Genomic DNA, 24,449 nt, shown 5'->3' with positions numbered 1-24,449 from the left:
GGTGACCTTACCATGACTAGATCTCATTCAGATCAAGGGCCAAATCTTTTAAGCACTGAAAGGAAGTAAAAACAAGAATTAAGAACTTTCTCTGATCACTGATGGGATAACAGTGTTCTCCTCTTTCCTTTACCTGCAAGGAAATGCTTCAAAGCAGCCATTTATTCAGGCAGTGTAAATATTATCTCTTTTTGCTGACTGCCTTACATCTTTTATTTTACCTTAACACTTGGGCTTGTATCCCTCCCACCTGATTTCATTTACCCAAGGCACGTGTCTTTGGAGGGTGCTGAATGATTGCTTCCTGGAGAGGAGGAGTGGAGAGAGATGGGCATACCCCGGCGGCAGCCCAGCCAGCCTGAGACACCAGTTATCTCCTTGCCGTAACCCCCTGGCTCGCCGTTTCTGCGTCTTCATTGACTGTGTAGAGTGACTTTGCTTCTAGCTTGGTGTTACAGATCAGATAAGGAATAGAAGTACCTGAAATTAGTACCTCAGGTTTTTTTAACTGTAAGTCAACCAACTAGAGCAAAGAAAAAAAAGAAAGAATGTAAACGTGAAAGTTAGCTGCTTAGCTATAGGGGTACTGAAGTGCTTGACTAACATTCGTGTCTCTGAAAATCTGCCCTCAAGGAAAACAATGCTGCGCTGTGCACAACCTGTGCAAAAGTTAGCAAACATTCAGGATGACTTTGGAAGATTAATAACATCATAATGTTCCTCACCCTGTGGTTTCCCTTCTCCTCCCCTCCCCCCTCCCCCAAGCAGTGTACTAGGGGCTCATCAGGTTGTGCATTAGATAATTGAGTTGTTATGCCAACAGGCTGTGCTGAAAGGTGTTACATCAGTGATTTCTTTTTCATCCCACTGTGCTTTGATCTCCTGCTATAAAGCAGAAGATCTGACAGTGGAAACTTTTGAAGATGATAGATTAATTTTGCTAATCCACTTCTCATAATCCTTACAAAAAATGTCTGTCCTTATCAGTCAGAAAAGATTTAATAGCTGCTGTCTCTAGAAAGTCTCATATTATCAGGATTGCAAACTATGGAATTATTGTTACAAAATATTTCACTGCATGTTTTGGAATGTTGTTGTAAATGCTTTAGAATAAATGAATAAAGATTCTTCTTTCTTAACCATGCTTTGGTGGTTGTATTTTCTCAATAAAATCCAAAACTCATTTGCAATGCAGCACTGTGCAATGGTGAATGTTTGCTATCCTTATTGGTGTTAATTATCCTGCTTTAATTTCATATTATTGGAATTCACTGAAACTGTCAACTTAATCCAAATATACTAATTCCAAACATTATATGGTGCTGAAACAAATGTTAATAGTTTGGCTTACAAGATGTAAAGCATCATATGGAACCATTGTGACAGTAAGCAATGTGTAGAATACTGTTTGCAGATTTTGGGATAATAAAACGTGGCATCTTCTAGGAAGGAGCAAGTGCCTGTACTTGTCCCTGTATTAAATTCACAACGATACCATCCAGATGAAGTCAGTAAAGTTACTGCGGTTGCTCAGGACTTTTTCCAGCACAATCTTGCCCAATGTATCTTTTGTTAGTTCAGCTCTCCATGTCTCTGTAAAACCCTGCTTACAGAAAATTGCCAGCAGTGCTTATGATTATAAAAAGTATTCACAATGTCTGATTATACTTTATCTCTTTTCTTTACAATAGCTTTGGGCCAGATAATGCTGTATGTCGATGGTATGAATGGAGTAATAAATCATAATGAAACCGTCCAATGGCTGTACACACTTATTGGATCAAAGGTAAGATGCTCTCCAAAATTCTCATTTTATAGGTTTTTTGGAGTTCTTCAAAAGGATTTAATTTGTATTACATATGCATTTAGGTTATAAACAGACCGTGTGTTAGGTTCTAAATAAGAACATAACACTCTGTGTGGAAAGCAGGGCACACTGAGCTGTTACTTTTCTATTCTTCTATGCTGTTGGCACATACTCTGCTTTTAAAAGCAAAGATACCAAAGATGCCCTTGTTACTGTCTGTGCTGCCATTGCAGTTCACCATGGATAGGATATTTTTGGTCTTGCAGTTGCAGTTCCCAAGTAAGTTTTTTGGAATGACTTTTTGGGGTGTTATTTTTTCCCTTACCATTCTGTGAATGCAAATCCTTTTCTAAAATTTCACCATTCTCTACTGCTTAACTTTCCTGATCACTGTTAGGAACAATTCAGAGTGATTTCCTTCTTAAAACAGAATATAATAGTTCAGTTGGAAGGGACCTACAGCTATCATCTAGTCCAGGGGTCCTCAAACTGGTTAACCAGGGGGCCGCTAAGCGGATGCAGTGGCAGGCAGCCATCTGCGGCTGCTTGGTTTCCCCCCCCAACCCCTGGCGGGGGGGTGTCTGTAAATACCGGGGGCCAGATTGAGGACCCTGGGGGGCCGTATCCAGCCCGCGGGCTGTAGTTTAAGGACCCCTGATCTAGTCCAACTTTCTGACCACTTCAGGGCTGACCAAGTTAAAGTATATTATTAAGGACACTGTCCAAATGCCTCTTAAACACTGAAGGCATGAAGTATCAACCACCTCTCTAGGAAGCCTGTTCCAATGTTTGACCACCCTCTGTAAAGAAACTTCCTAATGTCACAGAATCACAAAATGGTTCGAGGTTGGAAGGACCTCTGGAGGCCATCTAGCCCAAGCCCTCTGCTAAAATAGGTTCACCTAGAGCAGGCTGCACAGGATCACATCCGTATGGGTTTTGAATGTCTCCAGAAAAGGAGACTCCACAAATTCTCCGGGCAGCCTGTTCCAGTGCTCTGTCACTGACAGAGAAGTTCTTCCTCATATTCAGAAGGAACTTCCCCTGCTGCAGTTTGTGCCCGTTGCCCCTTTTCCTGTTGCTGAGCACCACTGAAAAGAGCCTGGCCCCATCCTCCCGGCACTTGCCCCTAAGATACTTGTAGACTTTCATAAGACCTTTTTTCAGTCTTCTTTTCTCTAGGCTAAACAGGCCCAGTTCTCTCAGCCTTTCCTCATAACGGAGAGATGCTCCAGTTCCTTAATCATCTTCATAGCCCTCCACTGGATCCTCTGCAGTGGTTCCCTGTCTCTGTTGAACTGGGGAGCCCAGAACTGGACACAGCATCCCAGATGCGGCCTCACCAGGGCAGAGGAGAGTGGCAGGATCACCTCCTTTGACCTGCTGGCCACGCTTCTTCTAATGCCCCCCAGGATCCCATTGACTTTCTTGGCCCCAGGAGCACCCTGCTGGCTCATGGGCACCTTGCTGTCCTCCAGCATTCCCAGGTCCTTCTCCGCAGAGCTGCCTTCCAGCCGGTCAGCCCCGGCCTGTGCTGGTGCGTGGGGTTGTTCCTCCCCAGGGGCAGGACCCTGCACTTGCCTTTGCTGAACTTCATGAGGTTCCTCTCTGCCCAGCTCTCCAGCCTGCCCAGGTCTGGCTGAATGGCAGCGCAGCCTGCTGGTGCGTCAGCCGCTCCTCCCAGTTCTGCATCAGCAAACTTGCCGAGGGTACGCTTGTCCCTTCATCCAGGTCATTGATGAAGAGGTTGAACAGGGCTGGACAGTGCTGACCCCTGGGGAACACCTCCAGCCAGGCTCTGTGAGGCTGATCACAACCCTCTGAGCTCTGCCATTCAGCCAGGTCTCGATCTACCTCACTGCCCGCTCATTAGTCCACAATTCCGGAGTTTACATGTGAGGATTTTATGGGAGATGGTGTCAAAAGCCTTGCTGAGGTCAAGGTAGATAACATCCACTGCTCTCCCCTCATCTACCCAGCCAGTCATTCCATCGTAGAAGGCCATTAGGTTGGCTGGTCAGGTGTGATTTCCTCTTGGGGAATCCATGTTGAGTGCTCCCGATAACCTTCTTTTCCTCCACATGCTTTGAGATGACCTCCACGATGAGCTTTTCTGTCACCTTGCCAGGGATGGAGGTGAGGCTGACTGGCCTGTAGTTCCCTGGGTCCTCCTTCTTGCTCTTTCTGAAAACTGGAATGATGCTGGCTTTCCTCCAGTCCTCAGGCACTTCTTCTGTCCTCCGTGACCTTTCAAAGATGATGGAGAGTGGCTTGGCAATAACATCTGCCAGGTCCCTCAGCACTCAGGGGAGTATCCCATCGGGGCCCATGGGTTTATGGGTGTCAGGTTTGCCTAAATGATCTATGACCCGATGCTCTTCAACCAAGGGAAAATTCTTCAATTTCTCAGACTCCCTGTTTTGCTTCCGGGGTCTGGGATTCCTGATGGTCAGCCTTAGCAGTACAGACTGAAGCAGAGAAGGCATTCAGTAACTCTGCCTTCTCTGTGTCCTTTGTCACCAGGGCACCTATCTCATGTAGCAGCGAGCTCGCATTTTTTGCTAGTTTTCCTTTTGCTACTGATGTACTTGAAAAAGTCCTTTTTGTTGTCCATGACGTGCCTTCTCAGATTTAATTCCAAATGGACCTCAGCCTTCCTTGTCACCTCCCTTCATGGTCTGACAATGTTCCTATATTTCTCCCAAGTGGCCTGTCCCTTTTTCCACATTCCATAAACCTCCTTCTGTTTGAGTTTTGCCACAAGCTCCTTGCTCATCCATGCAGGTCTCCTGTCCCCTTTGCTTGGTGTCTTACTCATAGGGATGCACGGATCTTGAGTTTGGAGGAAGTGATGACTGAATATTAGCCAGCTCTCTTGGACAACCCCCTACCTCCTGGAGCCCTAAGCCCTGTAAATCCTCCAAGTAGGTCCTTGAAGAGGTCAAAGTTAGTTTTCCTGAATTCCAGGGTTGTAATACCTGCTTAATACCTACTTACTGCCCTGCTTTGTCCACACAGGATCCTGAATTCCACCATTTCATGGTCACTGCAGCCCAGGCTGCCCCCAACCTTCACATCCCCAGCCAGCCCTTCTCTGTTTGTTAGTACAAGGTCCAGCAGCACACCTCACCTCCACACAGCTCCTCCAGACCTGTGTCAAAAATTTATCATCAGTGCTCTGCAGGAACCTACTGGACTGCGTGTGCTTAGTTCTATTGTCTTTCCAGCAGATATGAAGGTAGTTGAAGTCCCCCATGACAGCCAGGGCCTGTGATCATGAGTCTACCTCCAGCTGTCTGTAGAAGGCTTCATCTCCTTCCCTTTCCTGATCAGGTGGCCTGTAGTACACACCCACAACAGTGTCCCCTATGTTGGCCTGCCCCTTAATCTTTACCTAGAAGCTCTCCACTCATTCTACATCCACCTCTAGAAAGAGCCCAATACATTCCAGTTGCTTTCTCACATAGAGAGCAATTCCAGCATCTTGCATTGCTGGCCTGTCGTTCCTATAAAGTGCCTAGCCATCCATGACAGCATTCCAGTCACGCAAGCTATCCCACCATATCTCTGTGATTGCAATGAGATCATGGCCCTGCGGCCACACACAGATCTCTGATTCTTCCTCTTTATTCTCCATCATGCACGTGTTGGTGTACAGGCATTTCAGAGAGGTAACTGAGCATGCAGGTCAGGTTTCCCAGGAGGGATGCAAGAGGCTCCACCATAGCCGCGCACACCCTTGAGGTGGCTGGCCTTCTGGTACTCATCTTGAGAGTACCCATGTCTCCCTAACAGGCTCTAGTCAAAGAATGTTCCATTGTCATAGAAGCCAAAACTCTCACAACAGCACCAACCACAAAGCCAGAAGTTGATTTACATTATATATTTATTTCTGGCTGCATCCTTTCCTCTTACTGGTAAAATGGAAGAAACAGTAACTTGGGCACCAAAATTTTTCACTTTCACCCCCAGGGCTTTATAGTCTTCCTTGATTCTGTCCAGGTTCTGGCTTGCGGCATCATTCATGCCCATGTGAAAGAGTAGCAGCAGGTAGTACTCTGTGTTCTCGACAAGATGTGGCACCCTCTCAGACCTTAGCTCCTGGCAGGCAGCATACCTAACGGGACTGCCCGTCAGGCCAGCAGGTGAGCGCCTCAGTGCCCCTTAACAGAGTCACCCACTACAAACACCAGTCTTTTTTTTTTCAGTAACCATGGTGTGCTGCTAGTGTAGTTTCCCCTTGCACACCTTGCTCGTGGGTGTCTATAGCTATTAAAGCTTCATAACTGTTTTTGATTGTGATGCTGGAGCATGGGGACTGGAGTCCTGCTTTTGTTGGTCACTAAGGTCCAAGGTACCTCATTCTCTGTGGTGTCTGTTACAGGAGCGTGGTTCTGTCTGTCTTTGTCTTGGTCCCTCTAACACTACTAAAATGTCGTTTGACTGTTTGATTCAATTCAAGTTGCAGGAAACAGTGCAAAAAATGTTAAGTTTTCTTGTGCCTGAAGAGCCCTAGAAAGTCTGTTACCAAAGTCTGGTACCTACCTACAGGGGATTCTTGGTCCCTACATACAAGGAGACCAAAAACAAAAGCCAGAATATATGCCACTGTGTTTGGTCTTCTCGGATGGAATAGTGATTAATATAGTGCGCAACCCACTTTTAAGGCCACCTCGTTGGAAGTTGAAGCAGAACAGAGATTCTGCTGGTATGCCATCTTGAGGGGCCATAGGGTAGGTGAAACCACAAATACATAATTCTCTAGTTTCTTGGCTTTCCAGCTTTAGGAAGTTTATTAAGGCCTGCAGCGACTGCTGCTGCTCTTGCCACATAGACCTGTTTAGGATAGACCTGTATGACACAGTTGCCAGAACAGGGTATGTTAGCTGCCAGCTCAGAGGCTGCTGTAGTTGGTGGAGTTGAATCCATAGCGTAGAAATGCTAAGAAATTTCCAGGAACTTCAAGTGGCTGAGTCATGGAAAGTTGCTGTTAGATGCTTTGATGACACAGAGATGATGCTGCTCTCCCCCTTTCCCCTGACAGCTTTCATAACACAAGGAGAAAAACAACTCAGTATCCCAGGGGCCTTTTTCAACCACTACAGAATGCCAGCGTGCAAACTTCACTGCTGCAGCAGATTATCAAGTCGAAGAAAAGATGCTTCATTATTGAAAGAACGGATTTATCTTGTACTTATATTGATAGATATGTGAAAGTAAAACAATCATGCTTATCAAATCTCAGGCTCACAGGGTATGGTTTGGAATTGGGAGAAAATGAGAAAATTTTTCCTCAAGTGAAGTGTTCCACTGTTTTCTGGCATTACATTGGACAATTTGCCATCTTGAAAGAGAATGTTAGCCACAGTTGGAAAGGCAGTGAAAGACAGGAGAGAAATGGTTTGCTTGGTATAGATCTTCATTTTCTATGGAACAGGTTAATGAGACAAGCAAAAAAGGGGAAAAAAATTGCCTGTGCTTTTAATTCTCTAATGCACCTATTGGCAGTGGAACGGGGGAGAATCATGACTGTATTGCTACCTTACAAATTAAATTCTGTCTAGATTTTCTTGACCAGAATACTTCAGCTCTCAGGTCCTTAAGCTTCTTTCTCCCTCCCCCATCACCAGCCCAAATGATTATCTCCATGTCTTGGCTTGGTGCCTGCAGCTGAGGAATGCACTCAATGTGCTTTGAATAGTTTGGTTTCAGGTAGCATCAAAGTTGCTTTTTCATTATTCCCTGACTGTCTTGGAAGAGATCTAAGTCCCTGTTTGTGTGCCAAAAACTAACTGAAGGTACGGCAGGCTCGCTGTCAAGAGTGTGGTGGGACAGCTGCTTTAAGCACTTAAAGGTGGTTTTGACTTTCTGTGAAAAATGAACCCCTGGAATTCGCAACACACCTAGGGTCTACTTTGCAGCCCTGCTATGCTGGTGCCTTCTCAGCAAAGGCAGCGAACACTGCTGTACAAAAAAGGAATAGTGAAATTGCCAATTAACTCTTGGGACAAATCCCTCTAATCGGATGCAGGAGGAATACAGTCATTCAGCTACCACAGCTGCGACACATGGTTTCTTGCCTCCACAAAAGCTATGACCAGGTTTAATATACTCAGCAGTGGAGGCTATTTAATCTTTTCCACTGATTATTTTTTTGTTGGTGGCGGTTAAATTCCGTAATGGTTTTGACCCTTCACTGTTACTTGCTCTGCTCTATTTGTGCAGGGCTGCTGGCTCTGTCACGCTTGCTCACTTGGAGTAGTGTATTATTTCATGTGCTTACCCAGTGTAACACACATGTTCAGCAGAGGATCTTCAGGTCTGGCACACTGAGCACTACACCAGCTAGAATTTGGGTACCCAGCTCCAATATCACTTTATGCACCTAGCAGTACTTCTGTACAGGGACAGGAGAAAGGGGTGGGAAATAAAATTTGAAATTAGTGGAAAAGAAGAACTATAAACAACTTACTGAAAGCCTGTCTAGATTGTTGCTATTGTAGTCCTTAATATTGTTAATTCTGTGGCATTTTACCTCTGAATATCAGTAGATGCTTATATAGATGGAATATCAGAAGTTGCTGATAATTTTAGCGCTGTTGTCTGCATTTGCTCTGAATAAACTTACTAGGGAGGTGGTTAAAATTCCAGCAATGTGACTGCACTGCTGCTGCTGCTTTTATGCTGGGTGAGAGGCACCAGTGGTGTCAGGGTGAGGAGCTAGAAAGCAGGAGGAAAGTTAACATTAGATGTCTTGTTTGTTACTGGGCAGAAAGAGCCTTCTGTTTCAGATTCGTATCATATAGGTGCTAGATTGGAATTTTGAAGTATAGCAGTTCCTCTACCATGTTATTTAAAGAGAAGAGCATTATCAGCACATCTCAGACTCTTAGGGCCATTGCTGGTGTTTTGAAAGACACATCCAACTATGTGTGACCATGCTGATGTGTGCCACTGGCCTTTCACAGACTGGCTGTATGCTGCTTTCCATTCATCAATGGCTAGTACATCCCTGGCATAAAACATTTACAGCATTATCCCAATTTAAATGTACGTTACTACCGTTTCATCATATATAGGCTACAATTCATCAGTGTTTCCTGTTTAGCAACGCATTTAACTACATGTTTTATTTTAGGTTACATGCTCTTGGCTTCCAGAGAACTTGAATACATAACTGAGGTCAGCAATGTACTGCTGCAGAAGTGCAGAAGAGGGCTATAGCAGGGCCAAGGCTCTGACCATCTTATATAAGCCAGAAGTAACATAAATAAGAAATATATGTCTCAACTAAGTTTTCTTCTAGCATTTGTTGATAGCATGGAACATTCAGATAGTTTGATTTTAAAAGACAGAAGTAGGAGTCAATGACTGTTAGTCAACCATGCCTTCAGGATGGCTTCTTAATATTTACCCTTTTTTTTTTTTCCCCTCTTTTTTTAAAGTGGGTGAACTAACCTTTCAAGGGTGTTGCCTTAACTGACCAGATGCCGTAACATACGTTTCAACCTCACAGCATGTGGGAAATATTTCACCACTTTCGATGTTTCTGCCAGCTATACATTGCTGCTGCAGAAGCTGGACTTCAGTTTTTGCATTGTATTACAAGTTATATTTAGCCTGGTTGTAAAGGGGCCTGAGGCATTTGTTTATGCTGGCAGCTGGCACCCCAGAGCCAAGTGGCGCTCTATGGTGGATCACCTTCAGGTAAAGTCTCAGTTTGATGGTGATGGCAGGAGCGGCTGGAAAATTTCTCTTACCTAAAGCAAGGGACACCAGGTTAAAGGCATATATGCACTAAGCCATATTAAGTCCTTATAATGTATTTTTCATCTGTTAGCCTATATGAGCTAATATATCTAATCTTTCATATGTATTGGTATTCCCTCTGACCTGGTAATAGAAAGTGTGCATATCAGTGCCTTACCCTCTCCAGGACTAGCTACCGAGTGTTTACAAAAAGTACATATCTGAACCAAACATCTTGGAAAAAGCCCAAGTATTTATACTGTCCACTAGAGAAGCATATGTTCCTTTGCATCACAAACCCACAGGCTTTTGCCACTCCACCTCAGCCTTCAAAGGCATGTCTAAGGCATTAAGTGGTCCAAAACCAGAGTCTGATTTCACCTTTTGTTTCCACTCATTTCTGACTGCTACTGATAATGATTATTTTTTTCCCATTTGATGATCCAGGCTGTTCTAATTTCCCCCAGGGGAGTGAAAACCCCTTATTGGCATTGTTTTCAGTGGAAAGTAATCCGTTTTCAAAGTGGTACTGGGTAACCTCAGAAGACAGGGTGGAATGCTGGGCCCAGGCTGATACAACAAGGTTGATTAAAGATTCCTATCTCACATCTTGTTTTAATTTTTGTTTTCTACTTTGCTTCTGTCTGGGTCCTAGATGGCAAGGCTAAATAATTTAACTAGCAAGCTGTTCCCAGTGCCTTCTATGAATCTTTTGCTTTCTTTGGTATTGAAGTAATGACTTTTTGAATATTTGAAAATGTAGTTCAATCCAAAAGAAGAAGAAAAAGAAGAAAATCTATTTCAAAGCAAAAGGAAAGAAACCCACAACATTCAAACAGAACATAGTTGTAGCAGCTCAATTTGTTGATTATAAAAGGCAAGTCCAGTAGGGCTGCTTTTCCTGCATGATGCCAGTAACATGTTAAAACATGCGTATGGTTAAGTCATTTCATGAAAATTTTGAGAGAAATAGTCTTAGCTACAAAAAGCACTAAAATTGTTCTTACCAGTGAATCATTTAAAGCATGTAGAGGTAAATACTTAGTTTAAGAACATGATTAAATCAGTCTCCATTTCAGAAGTTATTCATGCATGTGCTCAACTGAAGTCGTAAGCAGAGCAGAGAATACCATATAATGAATTTGTGCTTTTCTCAGGAAAGTTCTCATCAAATCTTATGCAAATCAATATTAAAGTGTGTCTACAAATACATACCAAAACCTGGTTTGTAGTCATGGAGAAAGTTAAAAATCTAAGGGGCTTACCAGATATGAATAGGACCAAAATAGTAGCATTATTAGTACTAAAGTCCAACACACGTTGAATTAAATCACCACCAAAACTTGGATAGTATACTTTCTTGTTGAGGGTCTGGGAAATGCAACGTATTTGCATCTCATTATTTTTTCTGGGGATATATTTAAAAAATCATTTTGTGTATGGGTGACCAACTCTGAGTAAACATTGCCTGGACGATGAGAACGAATATACATAGGAATATGCCTGATCTTCATGAGCAGGAAGCTGTGCTGTAAAACTGTCTTGCACTTTGTTCTTTATTTGTTTGGAAGGTGATTGAGAAAAGCTGGCCAGCTAGAAGAATTAAACATCCAGGAAAAATTACACAGCTTGGGGGCCTACTGTGATTAATTTCACATGTTGTCTTCTTCCCAGTCTGCTGCCTTGATGGTTAACAAACTGTCTTGCAGACTCTGACAAATGAGACCCCACATACAGCTAACATACAAGCTATATAGGTTGCATTGTCTCTCTCACCTCCAGCCACAACTCTGATAAGCCTGAGGTTTTGTCCTGTTTTCACGTCTAGCCCAGGTAGAAATGTCAGTTAGGTGTCATTCTTATAGGCTTTCAGGTTCCTTTGCTTTCTGGAAGGGTTCAGAGAGAAGCTGAGGTCATCCCTCAAGTCCTAAAATCAGTGTGGTCTCACCCATGGGCTGCCCTGCGCTTGAAAGCGTGAGCCATGGTGAACAGGCAGAGCTGCTTTGAGTTCAGTGAAACTCTGAACGTTCATGTCAGCTTAGCGGCTGGCCATTACGTTTATTCTGCTGTGCATTTGGCTATTGAACTGTTGTTATGAAAACGGGTGTGTCAGGGAGAAACAAAATCCTGGATTTATCGGAACTTTCCTACTTCCTGCCTCTGAAGGGCTTGAGCCAACCAAAGCTCATCCAGGTCGCCGGAGAGCTTCCCTCCCCTTTCACTCAGAAACTGTATTGGCACTGTTGCATGAACAGAGTTTATTTTGAATTGTATGTAATTAGTGCTTTGAAGATAAGGATCAGGATGTTGCAATAAACTTGGAATAGGATATACCAGCCAGTGCAGACTACATTATGCACTCGCTTTGGTGCATCCAACTCAGTAGACAGACTGCTACGAGTTCTACTCTTCTTTATCAACCGTATTTCTAGGTGGGCTTCAAAGTCATTGTATCAAACATGAGAGTCTGTAGTAGTCCTTTCCTGCAGCAATAACCATTCCTGTAGCTCTGTCTGTTGCACTCACTTCTGAGTACTTTGAAGACGCAGTTTTCTGTGTTCAAAATGAACTCATGTAGATTAAGGTGATACTAGTAAATTCACAGTTCCCTCCTAGCATATCAGAGATCTGATTTCAACTCGTTTAAAGTGCAGAATGAGAAAATGTAATGATTAACTGCCTACAACATGGCCAATTTTCAGGCCCGACTTTTCACTCTGTCTCATCTGTTCAAATCTGCATGAGAAATGTTAGTGATGAGTGAAGTATGTCCAAATATTCCCAGAAAATGCCATGCATGTATGCAGATGTACAAATTTCTTGTTGTAAAGGGAAGGCGTGAAGAAAGAAAAAAGCAAGTGTTATACTAAAATTAGGTAGGGGGAAAAACTGGAAAACAACCTAGAAGTCAGTGCTAGCTTTTAGAATTACTTTGGTGTCCTTCACTACAGTAATTTAGTGTCACAGGTCTGTTACCGTTCAGCTGTGAGCAAATTATTATGCCGCAGACCCTAGCTGTTTTTCTAGTAGCTACTAGTGTTTTCTAACAGGCATCACATCCAGCATTCCTGTGAAAGGAGAGGGTGCAGTTGTAAAGTTTGTCTGTATTGAGGGAGGAGATGTAAGAAAATGGAGCCTACTTTTTTCCAGCATGCTTGAAGCCACCAGTATGAAAGGTCTTTTGACTATAAAATCAATTGCCTGAAGAAGAAAAGTAGAAAATTTGCAACCATAAGTTGTCAGATGGAAGAGTGAAAAAAAATGAGAGTTGCTCCAAGGACAAAAAAGCAAGTGATAATAATCCAGGCTTATAGTACAGACCTGAGACTTTTATGCATATCTAAACATAGAAATCAGCTTGGCCAATATAAAAAACATTGTGATCATTATGCCAAACCTTTTGAGATAGCTAAGGTTTTATTTTGCAGGGTAGAAATATTAGTTCAAAGTCAGGTGTTCAGTAAGCTGCATTTTTAAGGAGTGTTTTAAAATTAAAGTAAGCAGTTATGTCTGAATCTTTTCTGGAAGCACTGTTTCCTGAACTGAGATGCATAATGCTTCAGTTTGCAGAGTTGACTCTTTTCTGGTCTCTGTTGCTTTTAGGTGATCCAGGGATATGTCTTTTCTGGCAGTGGCTATGAGACTTGATAGAGGGCATGTGAGCTATTAGAGAGTTTTGATGAAGAGCGAGGAAAGCTGCTCTGGTACATAGTCAGTTATTGAGATACCACCAAATTCAAATCTGTTAGCTGAGACCTTTAGTGAAGGTCAGATGATGTAGTTTTTTAATCTTTTTAATAGTTAAGTGTATACAAAAAAGTCCAGGTAATCACAGAATCATAGAACTGTTTAGGTGCTTTACAATAAAGTGCATCCTTTCATTTTTCTCTTTTTTTTTTTTTATCGTAATCATTTCCCTTTGGTCTGGTCCAATCAGTCATGTTGTTGTCCAATTGTGTGGTGGTTTTGGCACTGTTAAAGAAACCTTTTTTTAAGTGCCTCTTCATGCAGGCACCTACCTGTAGCCCTAAGTGTAGGCATCCTGGTGGGAAGCCACTTGGCAAACTTTCCTTGCTCCCCTGAGCCCTTTTCTCCAAGACAGCTTCTGACACTGGAAGACTTTGGAAGTAATTTTCAGTCTGATACACCTGCATGTATTATCATATATGTTTGTATGTTAAACTAGCTGTTGTACCAGTCTGCTCAACGACTGATTCTGGTTTATATATATACATTTATATATATAAATGTATATATATATAAAAATGTATATAAATGTATATATACATAAATATACATTTATATTCTGATGTGTATTATTGTTCTGGGGTTTTATGACTGTTAAAGGGCATTATGGTTTATTTTTACTTATTCACTTAGATTTGAAGGATGTAGGCAGTCTTTCCTTATCTTAACAGACCTTTGGGTTGACATGACATGTTTATCACGTGTTTATCTATGGTATTCATTCTGTGACAAGCATAGTTTAATTCATTTATAGGATATGGTTAGGATGCTTTTATTAAACACTTCATTTTTCTCACTGTTTATAGTGAACTTTTGGAGACTCAGACTTTGTTACCAAGTTGCTTCTTTCTCTCACCTGTTACTAACAATTTTTGAGAAGAACTGCACTCTTGGTGTAGATTACAAGATTTTGCAGAAATGCAAGCACAGTTTTTGAGGAAACAACAGCAGAAATTCCACACAAAGTCTGTTCAAATTTTTGACTGTTCAAGGATCTGGTACTCCTATAAAAGCATTAATTGAATCCGCTGTGTATTCTGTGTCTGCTTATGTGAGGCATTTAGGATCCATCTTTTTCTGGAAAGATGTACTGTTTAATCTTCTCTTTCAGGTTTTTTTCTGAATATTCCGTCTTTCTGGAGACTCCTTGAGACAGAAACTGTATTAATCAATATTGCATTACCTTTATTTTTCTTTTTAAATTGATCTTAATTTTCTTCTTATATTTGTCTGTTCTCCTGGTGGCCATATATACAGTGCAGTAGTGGAATCCTGCCTGCAGCAAAGAAAGTGGTATCCAACATTTTTCGCAGTGTCATGTAAACCAGATCCAAGACAGTTCAGCCAACACAGCAGTTAATATACCAGTGTTTTGCTTGTAGCTTAGCCTGGAAGAATGGCCCGACTCGGGAGGGAGTCCATACATTGGGAGACTGAGGCTGAATCCAGTTTCCAGGCACATTCTTGAACCAGTTTCCAAATCCCTTTGTGACCCGGTCCCTCATCTGGAAAATTGGTATTTGGATTTTAGAGCCCTGGGGGAAGAACGTGAGGGAGTGGAAGGACAGATTATACGTGTTGAAGACAGATACGTAGGTGAAAGTTGAACCTAATACTAATTGTTACCATATTTGTCCTTCTGGCATCACTAAAAAATGCTTGTCATTCCTTTATTTAGATATAGTTGTTCTTTAAAGCAACAGCTACTAGCTGAAGGTACTTGGATAACAATAAAAAAAAAAAAAAGCTGTCTCAAAAAGGGAAACCACCAAAACATATATGATGGCTTTATATTCTGCATGTAGCGTACCCCAAGGAATCTCTGAGTTGCAGCCAGCTCGGGTGCCTCACTAGGTTGTTGCCTTAGGACTCATCATGGTTACCTCATAGATTTTATGTTGGTCTCCTCAGTTACAGGACTAGTCCTTACAAAGGAAGACGTTTCATAAAATGTGTGAACTTCTTCTACATTTCATAAGATCATGATGAAAAGAAAAGGTTCTCTGATATGTTTTGGGTTTATTTTTTTGTTCTGTTTTGTTGTTGGTTGGTGGGTTGGTTTTTTTTTTTTTTCCCTCTGCAGTCCTCTAGTGGTAGTTTATAAGTATTTTCAGAATAATTTCCAGTGTACCAGCAGGTTCCGTAACTGGCTGGCATGATACACTGAAATGACTCTCATCTGGATGTGTACTCTCTTTCCATATTCTGATCCTCTTCGATCACAGCAGTCAAACAAGGAGTTCAGGCGCTTTCTGGTTTCCCCTCCTACCTACCCCCCATTTTCCTTTTTGAAGACCACATTAATGAAAACAAGCATGTGTTGTTCAATATAAAAAATACTGTTACTACCTCAGCCAGCATAGGATTTTTATAGATTGGCCCCCTTTATTTTTGAACTTCCTCTTCTTATTAGAAGACACAGTACTGTAGCAAATGTATGCTTTGTCTTTTAAATTTCCAGCAGCGTGTAGCTGCTTCCTTCTTTAGTAATAAAATTCAAGCATCCTCTCAGAAGCCATTTTTTCTCCATTGTACTTTTTAAATTTCACTGTGTCATTGACTAAGCATCTTATTGTTATGATTTTGGATGGAAATGCAACACTTCGTTAACTCGCAGTTTGAGTGCTTCCCCAGTCAAGTTTTGCATATGACAGCTTGTCTTGCAGAATATAAATGGGAAATGCAGTAATGGGACAAGAAACTCCCACAGTTATTAATGTATGGAATTGCCTCAAAATTGTTAATCCCATGTGGGTTGAGTTTCTGTTCACCAAGTTTTCATTTAAATAGAGAGAATAGAAATCCACTTTGTATTTTGTTCTCTGTGTCACAGCCATTCTCGGTGGTTTGCAGTGCTCTGTGCTCAGGTCACTGCTGCTTTTTGTATTCCTCATTGTAGTCTAACATCCCCATATACATGCTGGTTTCATATTTTATGGCTGTTGGGCCACTTTTCCACGCATGGGAACTGTACAGCCCCCTGTAGTAAGGATTCTGCATGGCTGTAGAGGGAAAGACATGATGGATCACCTGAAGGTAGGTTTGCTTCCAGATCTGCACTGCCTGGTGGTTTGCTCTGATGGACATCTGTACTAGCTGTGGATCTGATAGTGAGATTTGTGCCACGTTTACTTAGAAACATGATACACTTCAGCCTTCATCACTGGCCTGCATGATGGCCCTTCTCACTTCCTTGTTGTCCCCTTCTGATGTGGGGATGCAACATGAATGCCCAGGTTTGGTTTCCAACAGTGGAAGGTCAACATTCAGAGCAGCACATCAGACAGAAAATGTCAATTCACAAAGTAGAAACTGCAGTATATGTCAAACAGGATAGCCTTGTCCTTTAGTAGGGTGGGTTTTGTATAGCAACAGCAAGTGCTCAGAGGGTGTCCCAAGGCGTTGGGCCATGGGACAGGATCTGAAAACTGAGCACAAGATTTTCGTGATGTCATCACCTGATATAGTATTACTGCAATTACTCATCTAGGGGGTTGTTTTGATTTTCTTCCCTTTTTGCTCAGAAGGGTGGGTTAGGATTATTTGTCATCTTTGGCTAAACAGACACGAAGTTATGCGGAACAGATGGACATCACCAGGCTGCCTTTACTTACAGGTCATTAGCACAACATGTTTTGACAGGTCTGAATAGTTCAATCCCAGTCTGCAGCAGTTATGATACTATAGATGTTAAAGCACTGATAGCATCCTGATATTGCAGTTATTCTTTAGTTCCAGACAAAAGTTAAGCCTACAGAAGAATACTTCACATTACTACCTACTTCAAAGGGTTACCTTCTAAAGGTTTTGCAGTAGGTTGCCTTTCCACATGCATGTAAGTTGCAGGTTGAGAGGAAAAAAGGGAGGTATTTTACTTGTTGGAGCATCAGGAGGTTTTAAACTTACCCTTTTCTTTGAAACCATGAAACATTAATTTGTGTGTCTGATTTAATTTTAAATCACGCTTTGTCAGTAAAAAAGTTTGCTTATATGTCCTGTATATTTAGAACCAAAGGAAAATGAAAATTTGAAAATTTTTAGAGTAGATCTGAATACCTCCTGCCTCCATCTGAGGTTTCTACTTTCCTGCGCGGGTATGGGTGCATGCAGATGAATGCTGACACACATGCATTTTCTCTGACTGCTCTGGAGAAGCAGCAGCATTAGTGGTGGCTGCCACATGCCTGCAGCAGGTAAAGAACAAGAAAGGAGACCAGCTAGGACACATCTTGTGACCGAGACACAGAAAACACTGCAGCTGCTGTTCTCTAGTAGAAGGAAAAAAATGTCAGTGAGGGGAACAAAAAGCAAGCTGCCTTTTCTGCCTTGGAAAAGCCATCCCACAGCACCACCTAGCAGACATACACATATATGAATAAATAGGCTGTGCACAGGACGAGCAAAACCTACTGGGAGAACATGATGTTGAGCAGGACTGTGTGCTTTAAAACAGCTGTTCCATCTAATACCTAGCACAGGTCATGGGTGTGAGCTGAGTCGTGCTGTCCTCCATTATGCAGCTGTTACCCTTCAGCATCAGATATTTGTAGTCTGATGCAGCTATCAATCTCTCTGCACATCTGATGAAATACATCGTCAGTTTGGGGATTTTTATGTACTCTGGAGTTATACTCTTTGGACCCATATATTTTTAAATGCACCTAGCTTAATCTGAGTGATGGCATTAATTGTCTCGTAGTTATGTTCTGTTCCGCAGTAGTGCAAGGTGCCAGGGGGGAAATTGCTCAGCAGCTTGCTGAGGAACACTTCCAGAACACGGATTTCAAAGAGCCTGGTAAGCACAACCTGGTCCCACTCCTGTGGCTGGGGAAGATGCGTTAGAAAATAGTTAAGCCTCAGCTGCTGTCTGCCTCCATTTTTAAAAGTAGTAGATTTACGCGTTTTCTTTTCTAGGGGGACCAGAACACTAATTTGCTTTGGGGCTGCAAATGTCAAGTCTTTGTGAAACTATAGCAACCTATTGCCTTTACTTTGTTACTTGATTAATTTTGCTCATCTCCAGACTTTAAATTGCCTTTTAGTCTTTACCTTCCCATCCTAAACAGGTGGATACAAAAGGTTCTGGTAATAGCCAGAGGCTTTCTAAGAGCTCTAAGGAAATATTCAGGGCTGCAATTAAGGAGGCAATTTAAGAGCACAAGTTATAGTTGGTTATGCTGAACTAGAGCAGCACTGGTCCTCCTATGAACTGTAGTGCAGGTATATGGGTTAGAAAAAAACATGACTCAGTAACAGGAAGAAATAGTAGGACTTTCAGTTTGCGAAGATTTTTAGTTTGGCATTATGCATGTAGGCAGATCTGCTTTATAACCCAGTGGCAGTACAGAGACATCTCTGGCAGCAAGAATGAAATCCAGTCTCTTCCAGATACTGTGATCTTATTTTCATAGTTAAAGCAGGTGACTGGCTATCAAGACTCTTAATTTGCTCTAACGCGTTGAGAAAATTTATTGTTGTTAGAATTATTCAGTCAAGAACTGTACAACTGAATCCATATACGGACACCTAAAATATTCTTTCAGATATTGTGAGACATTTTACTTTCATGACAGGAAATGTGTGTATGCAGTACCTTGGAAAATTAAAAAAAAAAACCCACAACTTTTTTCCTGTCATTTCCATGATCACTGTGGTGCTACCTTTAATGCCCTTCACAGAGTTGCTCCATGATACTTTATGGAACTCTTTAGATGTTTAAGTAAATGTTCCGTGTCAAGTGATGTGAAAGCCTACCATGAAACATTTCCTAAAGTATTTCTAAATTTCTAAACAGGCAAAATAACACCAAAAGTAAGAGTTCAGTGTGATTATAGTACTCTCAATAAAGTCACCCCTTCAAAAACTTTTCAGAGTTGAAAGGATCAAATCTCAGTTTCATTTACTTTTGGCTAAATGCATAGGATCTATTCACGTCAGACGTCACACAGCTACCGCAGTGCATTTCAGTATAGTGTTCTGGGATCCAAAGGATCATGTTTTGCAGTAGTTTATTTTACTGCTTTGGTGAACTGCTGCCCCTTGTTAGGGCATCACTGTATTTACCGCTTTTGCCTGAAGTTACTCTTGACTTCAGAAGAAAGTGGAAGTAATCTGTTGTGGTTACTTCAGGAAAAAGAAAGACTTGGGGTTTGGTTTGGTTTGTTTTTCTTTTCTCTCTCCCTCTTTCTATCTGTACTGCTCCCAAAGAACTGAAACAACAGCCCAGAATTGATCTATGATGCAAGTCAAATCACTGCTGATTATGATCTCATGCTTCTGTGGGTTAAGCTCTTTGAGCGACTGTGGCAATTACTTGGCTACAAACTATACAAGTCCCAGATGCTGAATAATTCTGAAATCCTACATCTCAAATATGTTTCATTCTGGCAATAATGAAACTGAAATGCATATTCAATAATAACACAGTAAAGGCACATCTAACGGCAGTGGCTTGGTCAAAGGTGTTTAGTCCTCAGGTTCAAAGTAGGGCACTGAGAAGAGCCAAATGAAGAGAAGTCTGGGCTCTGCTCCCCTGTCCTCACCATCATTGCTGCAAACCTACCTATAGCTTGGTAGCTACAGCCTCCTAGGAATATGTAGGCATATATTTGATTTCAGTTATCTTACACATTGCTGTTTGATATTTTTAGACTTGTGGCAAGATTGATCACGTTTCGGGTGAGCTAGGAGGATACTCTGTGGTACTTCTGGGACTCCATTGTCTCACTTGGGAGATAAAGAACCTAATCCAGGCTTGTCTTTGAGCTTGCACATCCAGATTTCCAGGAAAGTAGGCTGTAGGGAGACTTCTACATGCACAGACATGTGAGTTCAGAAGCCCTGCTGGATCTGTCAGTTTGGAAAATGAGCTTCCAAGCCTTGAATATTTTTCATAGCCATGTTCAGATTCTGCTGTATAGAAAACATGTTTCTAACCCTTTTGATCTGCTGTCAAACTAGACCAAAACTAAGGATTGCTGTCACAGTGGCACTGCTGAGGTACTGAAACAAATTCTGTAAGTTACAGGAGGTTCATTAGCAAGCCATCCAGTATTCTCTGAAGTGCTTGGGAAAGTTAAGTCACTTAAACTACAGTATCACAGATGTTTACTGTAATCCCAGACCCCCTGGTCTGCAGAGAACTACTAGAATCTCATTGCATAAAATGTCTTGTCTTCAGGTGATTTGTGAACTGAAAAGTATGTTTTGGACATCTGTATGGGCATCTGAATCTGAACTTATGTAGGACCATTCTGTTATACTGAAATTAGGTAATCACTGTGATCTGGTGAAACTAACAAGTGTTACAGATCTTTTTGCACCCTCACATCCCTTTCAGTATATGTGTGTTTGGGGGGTGGTATGGGTTTGTGAAGGGGGAGACAGAAAATAAGTTGCAGGTGACAAGCTTTGAAAATCGAAGAGAATCCGGGGGTCTGCATTTTTTTTATTAATGTTCTTGATGAGGCTGTTATTATTTAGTCACATTTAATCATTTAGACACAGTCCTAGACAACTAGCTGTAGGTTGCTTTGCAGGGAGTTGGGCAAGATGACCTCCAGAGAGGTCCCTTCCAACCTCAGCCCTTCTGTGAATTACCCAAAGTTCCTCCTCCTTTTTCTGCTGTTGTGGTATCTATGCCTTATGCTTTGAAGAAAACTGTACAAGCCAGATCTTTTTCATTAATTGTGACAGAGAAATTTGCTTTTAGTTAAACTACAGTTGGGATCTGTACATGGTGATAAATCTGAATATTAGAGTTCTCTCAAGAATGTTACAAAGCTGAAGTTTAGATTATTTAACCTGCAAACCTTTGGAATGCAAGTAGACATAGTGTGATTCGAGTTAACCCCAACTTGCGCTTGGGAAGCCTTTGCCACGTTACCAGGAGGAATGCTGTATAGAAACACTTCCATCTTCATTATCCAAGCAGGCGTCTGAGGGGTCTCTTTGCACTTCTTCCTCCTTTCTGTGATTCAGAACCAAGCATACATCTTTTCAGTTTGTATGTTTGTTTGATTTGCTGTGAAAGTGATGGTGGATGTGTCGACTGTGATTGGTACAAGTCAGAGGAAGGAAGTAGCTTGAGACAGAGGAATTACGTTATCATCTTGAACACTGAACTTCGCATCTCTTACAAAATAGTTATCACTGTGTTATGAAGGTACTGTTGCCTACCGTAATAACATACAATCTTGCCATTCCCCATCTGTATGCAGAGGTTGCATACCTGGTAGCATTTACAAAAAACAAAATTTAAAATGTCTCCGTCTGTGCCCTCTTTCAATGAAGGATGGTGTTAGAATAGTGTGAAATTGCTAAGGCTGTGTAATTAAGCAGTACCTTAGCTGATACACAGTAGCTTGTGCCCCCATAAATCAGGTTCCTGAATGCTAGCTGCGTGGAAGAGTCTGCCACTCCATTCAGAAACCCAACATATGGGAAGCTGGGAATGTGTCTGAGCTCAGTTACATTTTTGTTTTCATCATAGAGTCCTGTGGATTTAGAAAAAAGCATCTGGACTATAGTGATGATGTGAACTGGATTTGAGGAAAACCACCTTTTCCAGACTTGGGAAAGCTGTGACAAATAGATGATTGCAGGAGAAATGTGACTGTTTCTGTTGTGTTTACATGTTCCTCAGAAAGCAGCTTTATTCATTAACTTTATTTGGCAACTTGTCCAAAGGTAAATAAATGGGTCTGGTTTTGCAGTCAAACCACTGCTTCTGAGTTCCTTTTTGTGCCTGGTAATACTCAGAAGTTTGGGAATAAAGAAAAATCTTCAATCTATACGTACAGTGAAATGCTAGTACTCTTACCTTTCCGGTAACAGGTGGAATACATATATATACACGTCTCCTTTCTCTGGTTTTACTGTATTAGTTACTCTTTCAAGAGGAGTTTGTGGTGGGTTTGTTCCATGGTTTTATGTATGATACTTTCAACAGTTTTATTATTTCAGTAGTTTGAACCACTAGTATGTTGCATTTTAGGGTGCCTAAAAAGGATAACCTGTTAACAATTATTTTCTTAAGAAAGATGTTGCAGTAGGTAATATATCATAGTTTGGACTCTTTGTTAACATACTAGGTTCAATTATTTCCACACATTTAATACATAGGTTGTTTTGACTGGGAGTCCTTGCTGTTGAAATGTTGTCTATAAGATTGTACAGTGTCAGGAAAGGACTGCCAACCATATGATTAAACTTACAGGGGTTTTCAGATGAAGTTATTTAAACCCAGCCACAGTTTTTGGTATTTAATATGAGTACTTTTTAATGGAACTGTTGAAAGAACAAATTTCACGTGCATAAAACCACATAATAATAATAGAATAGTTTTCCACTGTACTTGCAGACTCAAATAGTTGGTTTTTTTCCCCTAAGGCACTTGAACTCAACCTTGATATTATTTAAACAGGACATTGCCAAGGCCACTAACTCTAGCAAGTTATTGCTATCATGAGCAGTACAACTAATGAAGCAATTTGTTATCATTGTTCTCCTTTTTCCTTGCTTTTTCCTTCACATCCCACATCTCTTGGTACCATCAGTCCTGCTGTGTGTCCCACACCTGTCTTTGGTATAACTGGCAACCTACAGTGTGGCTGGTGGAAGGCTACATGAGGGCAAATTTTCTAGCTGGCTGCTTTTCAGAATGGCTGGAAATTTCCTTTTCTTTTATGAGAATGCTGACTTGGGTTCTTTTGTAATAGAGTTTTTAATTTGAGTAGGAATGTAGCTCAATTACTGTCAAATGTGAGTGAATGCAGTGACCAGATCCCATAGTTAGAGGGAAGAGTTAGTCTACAAGGTGACAGTTGGAGGGACAGCACAGCTGTCAAAGGAAACGGGTGAAAATGAAGTGTTCCTCATGGCTGTCATGGGTTTCATTGGGTTTAAGTTTGTAAAGAGGTTCTGAGAGAAGGTATTCTGATAGTTACTTTATTTCTCTGTTTTCCTTTGGTTTTGGCCGTAATTCAGCAGAGCCACACGTTTTGTTGGTGATAAATTTCACAGGCAGGGACAGGGTCACCTCTGAGCTCCACCTGAGCAGTTCTGTGCATTGGCCAGGAGGAAAACTAACTTCATGAAGATGCTGAAGTTTTGAGATGCTGCTTTGTACATAGTTCCTATATCAAACATACTACAAGTCTGAAATTTGTGAACCTCTCTTTGCCGGTGTCATGAGGAAGTTCTTTTTTGCATCACCTACAGGCAGCCTCTATAAATCAGAGGTCCAGCTGTGGTAGGAGGTGGGTCTTAGAAGAAAGTGGTTTGGTATAGAAAATTGATGTGGAGCAAGTGGACTTCCTTCTACGTAGTTTCTAATCACTCATGGAAATTATATAATAGTGATTTATTCTTACATTTAAAGCCTGTAGTTAGAATTTAAAATGTTTCTGAAAACACGAGTTAGCCAAATACTTGCTTGAAGGCTTAAAGAAAGGAAATAAGATGCAATGTTACATCTTCTATTTGCCTTTTAAGTTCACATTACTTCAGCTTTCCCATATGTAAAATGTGATGAATCACGGCACGCTTCATAGGACTATTGCATGACTCGATTGATCCTTAAACGCTTTGTATGAAGTAACACATCAGTAATTTACCTTAGTAACAGGTTATCTAATCCCTTCTCTCTTTAAAACCAATTGCCTTTTGTCTTGAGTACAGTGACATTGCGTTATATTAGGTGCCCTCACAAGCCAAGATGTCACTCCGCTGCATAACAAAAGCTAAAACAGTGTGATATGAAGGGGATTTTGGAGAGGGGAGTGAAGATAAAGTCCTGTCTGCAATCAAGTTCACAAAAACTTTTCCTCTCCCAGTTTTTTGGAACTCAGCTAAGGAAATATCAGCTTGGCCCTGCCCAAAGAAAAGAAGTTGCTGAAACTGCCATTCTCTCAAACCTTTCCTGTTGCCAGAGGAAAGCATAATGACCATCTGTTGAGGACAGCATAGTTCAAGGCTAACATCATACATCAGTGCAGAAGGCTGGTGGGAAGGAACAGCATACAACTCTTCTATCATTGTGAGAAGGAAAAAAAAAAATGGTGCCAAATGGCCTTAGTCATATTTCTCCTATGTAGGCACACACACACCGTTCTTGTAATCAAGTTTTGTTTGCAAATTCATCTAT

At 41.5% G+C, this 24,449-nt stretch overlaps 1 protein-coding gene across 3 annotated transcripts in view; it reads left to right on the top strand.

Annotated features, from left to right (window-relative positions):
* FHOD3 (formin homology 2 domain containing 3) overlaps window positions 1-24,449 on the top strand; it is a 417,165-nt gene that overhangs the window by 243,357 nt on the left and 149,359 nt on the right. For all 3 annotated transcript variants that reach the window (XM_037381206.1, XM_037381205.1, XM_037381207.1), the window contains exon 6: window positions 1,692-1,786. In XM_037381206.1, coding sequence (XP_037237103.1) covers window positions 1,692-1,786 — 95 coding nt within the window. The remainder of the gene's footprint in view (window positions 1-1,691; window positions 1,787-24,449) is intronic.

This window comes from Falco rusticolus, chromosome 3 (assembly GCF_015220075.1).
Source record: "Falco rusticolus isolate bFalRus1 chromosome 3, bFalRus1.pri, whole genome shotgun sequence".
Classification (NCBI taxonomy): Eukaryota; Metazoa; Chordata; class Aves; order Falconiformes; family Falconidae; genus Falco; species Falco rusticolus.
The sequence above is the reverse complement of the archived record's forward strand: the minus strand, read 5'-3'. Positions and strand labels throughout refer to the sequence as shown.